Source organism: Rutidosis leptorrhynchoides, chromosome 1 (assembly GCF_046630445.1).
Source record: "Rutidosis leptorrhynchoides isolate AG116_Rl617_1_P2 chromosome 1, CSIRO_AGI_Rlap_v1, whole genome shotgun sequence".
Taxonomy (NCBI): Eukaryota; Viridiplantae; Streptophyta; class Magnoliopsida; order Asterales; family Asteraceae; genus Rutidosis; species Rutidosis leptorrhynchoides.
The window spans coordinates 311,172,696-311,185,313 of record NC_092333.1 but is presented as its reverse complement, the minus strand read 5'-3'; the positions used below and the strand labels follow the sequence as shown (position 1 = coordinate 311,185,313).

Below are 12,618 nucleotides of genomic sequence, written 5' to 3'. Positions count from 1 at the left end.
ATCCTCCTTTACTCGCATTTGATGATATCCAGAACGTAAATCGATCTTCGAATAAACCGACGAGCCTTGTAGTTGATCAAATAAGTCGTCAATTCTTGACAGTGGATAACGGTTTTTGTTGGTAAGTTTGTTCAACTCTCTGTAGTCAATACACAACCTAAATGTACCATCCTTTTCTTGACAAACAAAACAGGAGCTCCCCATGGTGATGTGCTTGGTCGAATAAAACCACGTTCTAATAGTTCTTGCAGTTGGCTTTGCAGTTCTTTCATCTCGCTGGGTGCGAGTTTATAAGGAGCACGAGCTATTGCTGCAGCTCCTGGTACAAGATCTATTTGAAATTCAACAGATCGATGTGGAGGTAGTCCCGGTAATTCTTTCAGAAATACATCGGGAAATTCTTTTGCGACGGGAACATCATTGATGCTCTTTTCTTCAGTTTGTACTTTCTCGACGTGTGCTAGAACAGCATAGCAACCTTTTCTTATTAGTTTTTGTGCCTTCAAATTACTAATAAGATGTAGCTTCGTGTTGCCCTTTTCTCCGTACACCATTAAGGGTTCTCCTTCTTCTCGTACAATGCGAATTGCATTTTTATAACATACGATCTCTGCTTTCACCTTCTTCAGCCAGTCCATGCTAACTATTACATCAAAACTCCCTAACTCTACGGGTATCAAATCAATCTTAAATATTTCACTACCCAGTTTAATTTCTCGATTTCGACATATATAATCTGCTGAAATTAATTTACCGTTTGCTAATTCGAGTAAAAATTTACTATCCAACGGCGTCAATGGACAACTTAATTTAGCACAAAAATCTCTACTCATATAGCTTCTATCCGCACCCAAATCAAATAAAACGTAAGCAGATTTATTGTTAATAAGAAACGTACCCGTAACAAGCTCCGGGTCTTCCTGTGCCTCTGCCGCATTAATATTGAAAACTCTTTCACGGCCTTGTCCATTCGTGTTCTCCTGGTTCGGGCAATTTCTAATAATGTGGCCTGGTTTTCCACATTTGTAACAAACTACATTGGCATAACTTGCTCCGACACTACTTGCTCCGCCATTACTCGTTCCGACACCATTTGTTCCTTTCGTTCTGTTAACTCCTGGTCCGTAGACCTCACACTTCGCCGCGCTATGACCATTTCTTTTACACTTGTTGCAAAATTTGGTGCAGAACCCCGAGTGATACTTTTCACACCTTTGGCATAGCTGCTTCTGATTGTTGTTGTTGTTGCGGTTGTTATTGTTGTTGGGATGATTGTTGTAGTTGCTGTTGTTGTTGTTAGGCCGTTTGTTGTAGTTGCGATTGATGTTGTGATTGTTAGGATAGTTGTTGCGATTATTGTTGTAATTGCTGTTGTTGTATTGGTGATTCTTATCATCGTTTTTCTCCCACTTTCTTTTGACTTGCTTCACATTAGCCTCTTCAGCCGCCTGTTCTTTAATTCTTTCCTCAATCTGGTTTACTAGTTTGTGAGCCATTCTACATGCATGCCTGTTGTATGGAGGCGGGCTCGTGTGAACTTATATCTTCTTGGATTCTTTCCGGTAATCCTTTCACAAACGTGTCGATCTTCTCTTCCTCATCTTCGAACGCTCTTGGACACAATAGGCACAATTCTGTGAATCGTCTTTCGTACGTGGTAATATCAAATCCTTGGGTTCGTAATATTCTAAGTTCTGTCTTGAGCTTATTGACCTCGGTTCTGGGACGGTACTTCTCGTTCATCAAGTGCTTGAATGCTGACCACGGTAGTGCGTAAGCATCATCTTGTCCCACTTTCTCTAGATAGGTATTCCACCATGTTAACGCAGTACCTATGAAAGTATACGTAGCGTACTTCACTTTGTCCTCTTCAGTACACTTACTTATGGCAAACACCGATTCGACCTTCTCGGTCCACCGTTTCAATCCGATCGGTCCTTCGGTCCCATCAAATTCTGAAGGTTTGCAGGCAGTGAATTCTTTGTAGGTGCATCCTACACGATTTCTTGCGCCGTTAGCTGCATTGCTAGATTCAGAGTTATTGTTGGTATGTAGCGGAGCCTGTACTGCGGCTATGTTTGAAGCAAGAAAGGCACGAAATTCCTCTTCGCTCATATTCAAGGTGTGTCGAGTAGTCGGTGCCATTTCCTTCAAAATAGTCAAATGAAACGAGTTAATCATATAGAATATCAAGAGTAGTCAATAGTATTTCGTAGCGTAATATGAACTTATTTATAAAAGCTCTTTCTTCATATTAGCGTTTTATACTCTTTAATTCGGGTAGTACCTACCCGTTAAGTTCATACTTAGTAGCTAATGGTGTATCCTATCATATACATGCATAAAAGGCATAATGGTTGCATAAAAGTAGCATCAGGAAGGCTGGAAACAACAGTTTTGTGGAGTTAACCTTCCAGCATTCTCCGTTGTACAGGCTGCTCCATCATGCGTAAGCCCTGAAGGCCGCCTAGGGCGTAAGCCCTGGCCGGAGAACGCCACCTTCAGGGTAAATTTCGGATCACAAGTAACAGAACGTATCATCATCTGACACGTGTCCCCAAGCAATCTGGTGGATCTGACACTATAAATAGACCCCTTGGGTCGTCATTTTACACAGTTCAGATATTCTGATAACTTTGAGAGCTGAGACTTCACTTCTCTCTCTACTTTCTCTCACTAGAAGTCATCCGGCTAGCACTTTTATGCTCTACGGACGACAGATTGATTAAGCCACCCCACAAGTTTCTACACTTGTGAGCGGGGTCTGCAGGGATTATTTCCCGAGAGTAAAAATCAATCGGCAACACTCCGCCCTCCTAAAGCTAGATTACTTCTAGTATCTTGTTGGCACACTAAGCCTTACCTCATAAGGAAATAGGTGTTAACAATGGCGCCATCCATTATTAATACGAATCATCTCACCAACACTGATAAAGACGGCGAAGATAACGAATTCATACCCATAGAAGTAGGCATGATACACCCATGGAAAGCTGGACAACGGAGGAAGGCAGAAGTATTAGAAGATTAGGAAGAGCAATTAATATCCTTTCCTTCTATGTGTAACACAAATCCATCCGATGGTCCAGTAGTTATAGAAGCACGAGTTGCTAATTGCTTAATACGCAACATTTACACTGACACAGGAGCTGTAGCATACATTATGTATGAACATTTCTTCATACAGCTACCCAAAGATGTACAAGAAAAAATGAAGGAAACATATGTGCCGTTGGCAAGTTTTACAAGTGAGCCGTCCTGGTCTGAAGGAAGTATTTTGCTTGAAGTAACCTTGGGCAAGCCACCCCTTAGACGCACAGCCAACATTGAGTTCTTGGTGGTTAAAGCAAATTCACAGTACAACATAATTTTGGGAAGAACTGCTTTAATGACGTTTGGAGCTGTAACGTCAACTGTACATGGTATGATGAAGTTTCCAACGCCAGGCGGAGTAGCAACGTTATATGCAGAACGGCAGAAGTCAATTGAGTGTTCCCAAGTAACAAAGGCAGTAATTATGCCAATCATACACGATGATGGGTCAATTTCACCAAATCTTAAATTTCCAGATCAGAAAATCATAATTGGACACACGTTGTCCGCCGAATGTAAAGAAAAATTATACAATATTTTGACAACAAATCTAGACGTTTTTGCATGGCAGCCGTCTGATATGACCGGTGTTCCAAGGGAAATTGCAGAGCATAGGCTAAACGTGAATCCCAACATGCATCATGTTTGTCAGAAAAAGCATGGCATGGCGCCAGAAAAAAGCAAATTCCTCCGTGATGAGGTGCGAAGTTTGGTGGATGCTGGGATCTTGCGAGAGGTCAAATATCAGACATGGGTAGCCAATCCGGTTATGGTTAGGAAGCCGAACAACTCATGGCGGATGTGTGTGGATTTCACGGATATCAATAAAGCATGTCCAAAGGACAATTATCTTTTACCTGAAATTGATTGGAAGGTTGAATCATTGGCAGGATATCGATTCAAATGTTTCCTAGATGCTGCTAAGGGATATCATCAAATCCCAATGGCTTTAAAAGATGAAGACAAAACGGCTTTTCACACGACGGAAGGCATATTCTGTTACATGAAAATGCCTTTTGGTTTGAAGAATGCAGGAGCAACATATCAACGACTTATTGATATGGCATTTAAGGATCAAATTGGGCGAAACTTAGAAGCTTATGTTGATGACATTGTCATCAAAAGTCATACTGAAGAAAAGATGTTACGAGATATACAGGAAACTTTTGCATCTCTGCGAAAAATTAACATGAAATTAAATCCCAAGAAGTGCACGTTTGGTGTGGAAGAGGGAAAATTCTTTGGTCATATTGTAACAGAACGTGGAATTAAAGCTAATCCTAAGAAAATTCAAGCAATTGAAGATATAAAGTCACCAACTAGCAAGAAGGATGATGATGCGGGTGTGCTGGGCAATGTAACCAGCAACACAGCCAGCTCGAGCTCAAAAGATGTTACACCCGAATCAGGCCAAGCAATGGTCGTTTTGCCATCTATTTCGTATCATCTATGTGTTTTTGGAGCTGGTTCAAGAAGCTCAGGGGTGACCCTACTTCAGTCCTTAAACTGAAGTAGTTATGTTTTCATGAATAAAGTTTTTGATAGTTGAAGGCAAGCCAGCAACGAAGAAGAACCAGCTAGACGGACCAGCAAATGAGTTTAGTTCAGCCAGTAAAGCTTTAATTCACTCAGCCGGGTAACCAGCAAATCGAACCAGCAAAGCTATACTTAGGCGAACCAGCTAGTTCAACCAGCTAAAGAATTTTAGTTCAATCAGCACACGAAACTCTAGTACAACCAGCACGCGATGCTATTTTCTGTCTGAATGGCCAACTTGCTGATACAATTCAAAGTTTACTTATGCTTTTCAATAAACCGGTCAGGTCATGTGCTTAACACGTGTGTGGCTGTTCTAGAAGAATGTTAGCTGTCCAAGGAAGACTCTCATTTATCATTGGATGCTTTTATCATGGGAAGGAGCACTAACAAATGGCAGGCTTTTTGCAGATTGTGTCCTTTATTCTTATTGGCTAATTTGTAATTGTTTGTCCTTTTTTGTCTCCATTTCCTTTTTATGTTTTTGTCTTATTTAGAAAATAGCTGTTAAGCTTCTACTATAAATAGAGAGCTCTTGTAATTGTAAAACTTGGTTGATGATTGAATGAAAAGTTTGATAGAGCTTATCTATTTACAAAATCTCTGTGTCTTTATGAATCTTTGATTCCGGTGACTAAGAGTGGTTTCTTTATCAGTGTTTGTGGTGTTACTTTATCAAACATTGTGGTGATATCCAAATCTTCATATCTGATATTATAGTTGTGGTGGAATCTTTATCAGCTGTAGTTGAAGATTTGGAGTGTTTCTAGATCTCTAATTGTGGTGGTATCTTTATCAATTTGGGGTTTAGATTCTTCTATCCTTGTGTTCTTATTTCAGAGTTTTATACTCTGTTTTTGGGGCTGTTACTGTTACAAATTTGGGGGTTTGTGTTAAGATTTATTTAAGTGAAGAAAGCTTGTTCTAAATTGTGTTTTTAAAGTCATAATCACGCATCAAAGTGGTATCAGAGCTTAGGTTGTTCAAATCGGAACTTTCTTATCATTTTTATTGTTGTTTCAGTTCATACTCTGTTTTAAAGATGTTAAGCTTTATTTCAGATCTGGGTTTCTATTTGTTGCTGAAGGTTTATTTCAGATCTGATATTTGAAATGGCTGGTATTCCAAGGAATATGACTCTTGAAGAAGCTCATAATCTTAGAAGGGATAGAGCTATTGAAGCTCTACAACATCAGATGGAAAGAATGGTTAACTTGTTGGAAGATGGTGTTCCAAGAAGAAATATAATTAGATCTGAAAATGGAGATACAACTATTGTGTGTTCTAGTACTGAATCTGAGGATGGTAGCCAATCTACTGATGGATCTCATGCTTCTTCACAAAGAAGAAGAAGGCATAGAAAAAAAGCTAATGATTTGAAAGATATCAAGATAGATCCACCTGATTTTGAAGGATCCTCTAATCCTGAAGATTACTTTGAATGGGTTCAGGCCATGGATAGAATTATGGAGGTTAAAGGCTATGATGATAAAAAGGCCTTTAAAGTTGCTTTAATCAGATTGAAGAAGTATGCTTCAATGTGGTATGATAATCTAAAAAAAGAAAGGCAATATAAAGGGAAGAAAACAATCAAAACCTGGTCCAAGTTAAAAGAGTGTATGCAAAAGAGGTTTGTTCCTCAAGCTTACAAGCAAGAGCTGTATATCCAGATGAATACACTCAAGCAAGGCAGCATGAATGTTGTTGATTACATCAGAGAGTTTGAGCAGCTCAAGATTCGTACAAATATTAAAGAAGCTGAAGAACACGCTATAGCAAGATTCGTTGGAGGCTTAAATGCATCTATTGCTGATCAAGTTGAAATGCAGCCTCTATGGACTTTTGAGAGTGCTTGTGATGCGGGTGTGCTGGGCAATGTAACCAGCAACACAGCCAGCTCGAGCTCAAAAGATGTTACACCCGAATCAGGCCAAGCAATGGTCGTTTTGCTATCTATTTCGTATCATCTAAGTGTTTTTGGAGCTGGTTCAAGAAGCTCAGGGGTGACCCTACTTCAGTCCTTAAACTGAAGTAGTTATGTTTTCATGAATAAAGTTTTTGATAGTTGAAGGCAAGCCAGCAACGAAGAAGAACCAGCTAGCCGGACCAGCCAATGAGTTTAGTTCAGCCAGTAAAGCTTTAATTCACTCAGCCGAGTAACCAGCAAATCGAACCAGCAAAGTTATGCTTAGGCGAACCAGCTAGTTCAACCAGCTAAAGAATTTTAGTTCAATCAGCACACGAAACTCTAGTACAACCAGCACGCGATGCTATTTTCTGTCTGAATGGCCAACTTGCTTATACAATTCAAAGTTTACTTATGCTTTTCAATAAACCGGTCAGGTCATGTGCTTAACACGTGTGTGGCTATTCTAGAAGATTGTTAGCTATCCAAGGAAGACTCCCACTTATCATTGGATGCTTTTATCATGGGAAGGAGCACTAACAAATGGCAGGCTTTTTGCAGATTGTGTCCTTTATTCTTATTGGCTAATTTGTAATTTTTTGTCCTTTTTTGTCTCCATTTCCTTTTTATGTTTTTGTCTTATTTAGAAAATAGCTATTAAGCTTCTACTATAAATAGAGAGCTCTTGTAATTGTAAAACTTGGTTGATGATTGAATGAAAAGTTTGATAGAGCTTATTTATTTACAAAATCTCTGTGTCTTTATGAATCTTTGATTCCGGTGGCTAAGAGTGGTTTCTTTATCAGTGTTTGTGGTGTTACTTTATCAAACATTGTGGTGAAATCCAAATCTTCATATCTGATATTATAGTTGTGGTGGAATCTTTATCAGCTGTAGTTGAAGATTTGGAGTGTTTCTAGATCTCTAATTGTGGTGGTATCTTTATCAATTTAGGGTTTAGATTCTTCCATCCTTGTGTTCTTATTTCAGAGTTTTATACTCTGTTTTTGGGGCTGTTACTGTTACAAATTTGGGGGTTTGTGTTCAGATCTGTTTAAGTGAAGAAAGCTTGTTCTAAATTGCGTTTTTAAAGTCATAATTACGCATCAAAGTGGTATCAGAGCTTAGGTTGTTCAAATTGAAGCTTTCTTATCATTTTTATTGTTGTTTCAGTTCATACTCTGTTTTAGAGCTGTTAAGCTTTATTTCAGATCTGGGTTTCTATTTGTTGCTGAAGGTTTATTTCAGATCTGATATTTGAAATGGCTGGTATTCCAAGGAATATGACTCTTGAAGAAGTTCATAATCTTAGAAGGGATAGAGCTATTGAAGCTCTACAACATCAGATGGAAAGAATGGTTAACTTGTTGGAAGATGGTGTTCCAAGAAGAAATAGAATTAGATCTGAAAATGGAGATACAACTATTGTGTCTTCTAGTCCTGAATCTGAGGATGGTAGCCAATCTACTGATGGATCTCATGCTTCTTCACAAAGAAGAAGAAGGCATATAAAAAAAGCTGATGATATGAAAGATATCAAGATAGATCCACCTGATTTTGAAGGGTCCTCTAATCCTGAAGATTACTTTGAATGGATTCAGGCCATGGATAGAATTATGGAAGTTAAAGGCTATGATGATAAAAAGGCCTTTAAAGTTGCTGTAATCAGATTGAAGAAGTATGCTTCAATGTGGTATGATAATCTAAAAAAGAAAGGCAATATGAAGGGAAGAAAACAATCAAAACCTGGTACAAGTTAAAAGAGTGTATGCAAAAGAGGTTTGTTCCTTAAGCTTACAAGCAAGAGCTGTATATCCAGATGAATATACTCAAGCAAGGCAGCATGAATGTTGTTGATTACATTAGAGAGTTTGAGCAGCTCAAGATTCGTACAAATGTTAAAGAAGCTGAAGAACACACTATAGCAAGATTCGTTGGAGGCTTAAATGCATCTATTGCTGATCAAGTTGAAATGCAGCCTCTATGGACTTTTGAGAGTGCTTGCAAGCTGGCTATTCAAGTAGAGAAACAAACAAAAAAGAAAATTAATTTTAAGTCTTATTCCAAGCCAGCTGTGCTGCCTATGAAGGGTCAATCATCTATGCTGCCTAGGCATAATGAGGCAGCATCCAAAGTATCTAAAGGCAAAGAGCAGGTTGTAGCTGGTCCTAAAGATGATAGAAGGAAATGCTTCAAGTGCCATGGATTTGGGCATTTGCAAGCTCAATGTCCTAACCAGTGTGCTCTTACACTAAAAGAGATTGAAGATTTGTAAGGGGGTTTTGAAACTGAACCAGCATATGATGAGTCTGATAGTGAAGAGTTTGTTGCTGCTGATATTGGAGAGTTTTTAGTGGTTCGAAGAGTAATGCACTCAGCTGAGACTATTAAAGATAAGAGCTAGCGAGAAAACATCTTTCATTCAAGATGCACAGTCAAGGGTAAAGTGTGCAGCCTGATTGTTGATGGAGGCAGCTGTGCAAACGCAGCATCTGCTCACATGGTGGAAAAGCTTGAGCTGGTTACAAAGAAGCATCCACATCCATACAAACTTCAATGGCTTAACCAAGGCAGTGAGGTAAAGGTTACTCGCCAAGTTACTGTTCCATTTTCTATTGGTACTGTTTATCAAGATGAGATTACTTGTGATGTTATTCCTATGGATGCTTGTCATTTGCTGCTTGGTAGACCTTGGTTATTTGGTAAGTATGTCTATCATAATGGACACCAAAATACTTATTCAATGTATGTGAATGGAAAGAAGATCACCCTCACTTCTTTAAAGCCTAGTGAAATACCTAGAGCTGATCCTACTGTTAAGAATGATAAAGCTTTATTTATGACTCAAGCTGAAGTTGATACTGAGTTAAAGGGTGGTACTGGTGCTTATCTATTGCTGATGGTTGAAAGTGATGAGTTGAACCAGCATGATGAAATACCAGCTAGGGTAAAGCCATTGTTATCCGAATTTGCTGATGTGTTTCCTACTGAGTTAGCTACTGGTTTACCACCAATCAGGGGTATTGAACATCAAATTGATCTTGTACCTGGATCTGTTCTTCCTAATAAAGCAGCTTATCGATGTTCCCCTCATGAAGCAAAAGAATTAGAAAAGAAAGTTAATGAGTTGGTTGCCAAGGGATATGTTAGAACCAGCATGAGTCCTTGTTCAGTACCAGCTTTACTGGTTCCAAAGAAAGATGGTTCTATGAGAATGTGTGTAGACAGCCAAGCTATTAACAACATCACCATCAAGTATAGGTATCCCATACCTAGATTAGATGATATGCTAGATGAGCTGCATGGTTCTTGTGTGTTTTCCAAAGTTGATCTTAGAAGTGGGTATCAGCAGATTCGAATGAAAGAAGGAGATGAATGGAAGACAGCTTTCAAGATCAAAGGTGGATTATTCGAGTGGTTGGTTATACCTTTTGGGTTGTCTAATGCACCCAGCACATTTATGAGGCTTATGAATGAAGTGCTCAGGCCACTTATTGGTCAGTTTGTGGTTGTTTACTTTGATGATATCCTAGTGTACTCAAAAACTAAAGAAGAACACTTGGATCATCTGAGGAAAGTATTTGAGCTATTAAGGCAGAATCAGTTATATGTAAAGCTGGAGAAGTGTGATTTCTTTGTCAGCAAAGTAGTGTTTCTTGGATATGTAGTTTCTGAAGAAGGCATTTCAATGGATCCATCTAAGGTGGAAGCAATCAGATCATGGCCTAGTCCTTCTACCATCACTGAAGTCAGAAGTTTTCATGGTTTAGCTTCATTTTATAGAAGATTTATCAAAGACTTCTCCACAATTGTTGCTCCAATTACTGATTGTATGAAGAAAGGGGTATTTGAATGGTCTAGTTCTGCCCAATCAGCATTTGAATCATTGAAAGAAAAGCTAAGTTCAGCAACTATACTTGCTTTACCTAATTTTGATATGCTATTTGAACTTGAATGTGATGCAAGTGGTGTTGGCATTGGAGCTGTGCTAGTGCAAGGAAAAAGACCAGTAGCTTATTTCAGTGAAAAGCTAAATGGGTCAAAGCTGAATTATAGCACTTATGATAAAGAGTTTTATGCCATCATTCGAGCTGTTGATCATTGGTCACATTACTTGAAGCCAAGGCAGTTTGTTCTCTTTTCTGATCATGAAGCATTAAAATACATTAATGGGCAGCACAAATTAAATCCAAGGCATGCAAAATGGGTTGAATTCTTGCAGATGTACTCCTTTGTGTCTAAACACAAGGCTGGTACTTCTAATGTTGTTGCTGATGCTCTTTCAAGAAAATATTCTTTGTTGTCAATTCTGGATGCTAGAGTTCTTGGATTTTCATTTGTTAAGGAGTTATATGAAGCTGATCCAGACTTTGCTCCTATTTTGAACTGTTCTCCTGCTGAGTCCAAAAGATTATGTTAAGCAAGATGGTTTTCTATTCAAGGGCAGCAGATTGTGCATCCCAAAAGATTCAATCAGGGAGTTGCTGATTAGAGAAGCACATGGAGGTGGTTTAGCTGGTCATTTTGGGATTAACAAGACATTGGATATCCTAAGTGAACACTTCTACTAGCCATGTATGGATAAAGATGTCAAAGCTGTGATTAATCGTTGTGCTACCTGCTGTCAAGCTAAGTCAACTTTTCACAAGGGTTTATATACTCCTCTTCCTGTTACCAACCAGCCATGGGAAGATTTGAGCATGTATTTCATTGTTACTTTACCAAGGACTCAGCGAGGCAAAGATTCTATTATGGTTGTTGTTGACAGGTTTTCAAAGATGGCTCATTTCATAGCCTGCAACAAAACCAATGATGCTACTGTTGTTGCTACTTTATTCTTCAAAGAAATTGTTCGTCTTCATGGAGTTCCCAAAACCATTGTGTCTGATCGAGATACAAAGTTCTTAAGCTATTTTTGGAAGACATTATGGAAGCAGCTTGGAACAAAGCTTTTATTCAGCACTTCTCACTATCCCCAAACTGATGGTCAAACTGAAGTTACCAATAGAACTGTGGGAATGTTGCTAAGGGCACTTGTGAAGAAATGTTTGAAGGAGTGGGATTTGAAGCTTGCTCAAGCTGAATTTGCTTTTAACAGAGCACCTAATTACTTCACAGGAAATTCACCATTTGAAATCTGCTATGGTGCAAATCCACTCACACCCATTGATCTGATTCCTTTTGCAATTGAGCCTAAGGTAAGTGTTGATGCAGTAGCAAAGTCCAAAGAAATGAAGAAGCTGTATGAGCAAGTGAGGGCCAAAATTGAGAAGACCAACCAGCAATACAAGGCTAAAGCTAACCAGCACAGAAAGCAGCCCACTTTTGTTCCTGGTGATCTTGTTTGGATTCATCTAAGGAAGGAAAGGTTCCCAGCAAAAAGGAAGAACAAGCTGATGCCAAGAGTTGAGGGTCCATTTAAAGTGTTGGAAAAAGTTGGTGATAATGCTTACAAGGTCGAGCTGCCTGGTGATATTGCTGTGTCTAGCACTTTTAATGTTAGTGATTTGATGCCCTACCTGGAAGATGACAACCTCGAGAACTTGAGGTCAAGTTCCTTTTTATTGGGGGAGGATGATGCGGGTGTGCTGGGCAATGTAACCAGCAACACAGCCAGCTCGAGCTCAAAATATGTTACACCCGAATCAGGCTAAGCAATGGTCGTTTTGCCATCTATTTCGTATCATCTAAGTGTTTTTGGAGCTGGTTCAAGAAGCTCAGGGGTGACCCTACTTCAGTCCTTAAACTGAAGTAGTTATGTTTTCATGAATAAAGTTTTTGATAGTTGAAGGCAAGCCCGCAACAAAGAAGAACCAGCTAGTCGGACCAGCAAATGAGTTTAGTTCAGCCAGTAAAGCTTTAATTCACTCAGCCTGGTAACCAGCAAATCGAACCAGCAAAGTTATGCTTAGGCGAACCAGCTAGTTCAACCAGCTAAAGAATTTTAGTTCAATCAGCACACGAAACTCTAGTACAACCAGCACGCGATGCTATTTTCTGTCTGAATGGCCAACTTGCTGATATAATTCAAAGTTTACTTATGCTTTTCAATAAACCAGTCAGGTCATGTGCTTAACACGTGT

General features: G+C 39.1%; 1 protein-coding gene across 1 annotated transcript; it reads left to right on the top strand.

Moving 5' to 3' along the window:
* Positions 1-11,553: 11,553 nt before the first annotated feature.
* Positions 11,554-12,372, top strand: LOC139898928 (uncharacterized). Its single transcript, XM_071881735.1, has 3 exons — positions 11,554-11,777; positions 11,895-12,083; positions 12,327-12,372. Exons 1-3 carry the CDS (start codon positions 11,554-11,556, stop codon positions 12,370-12,372), a joined length of 459 nt encoding a protein of 152 aa, XP_071737836.1.
* The last annotated feature ends 246 nt before the right edge of the window (positions 12,373-12,618 follow it).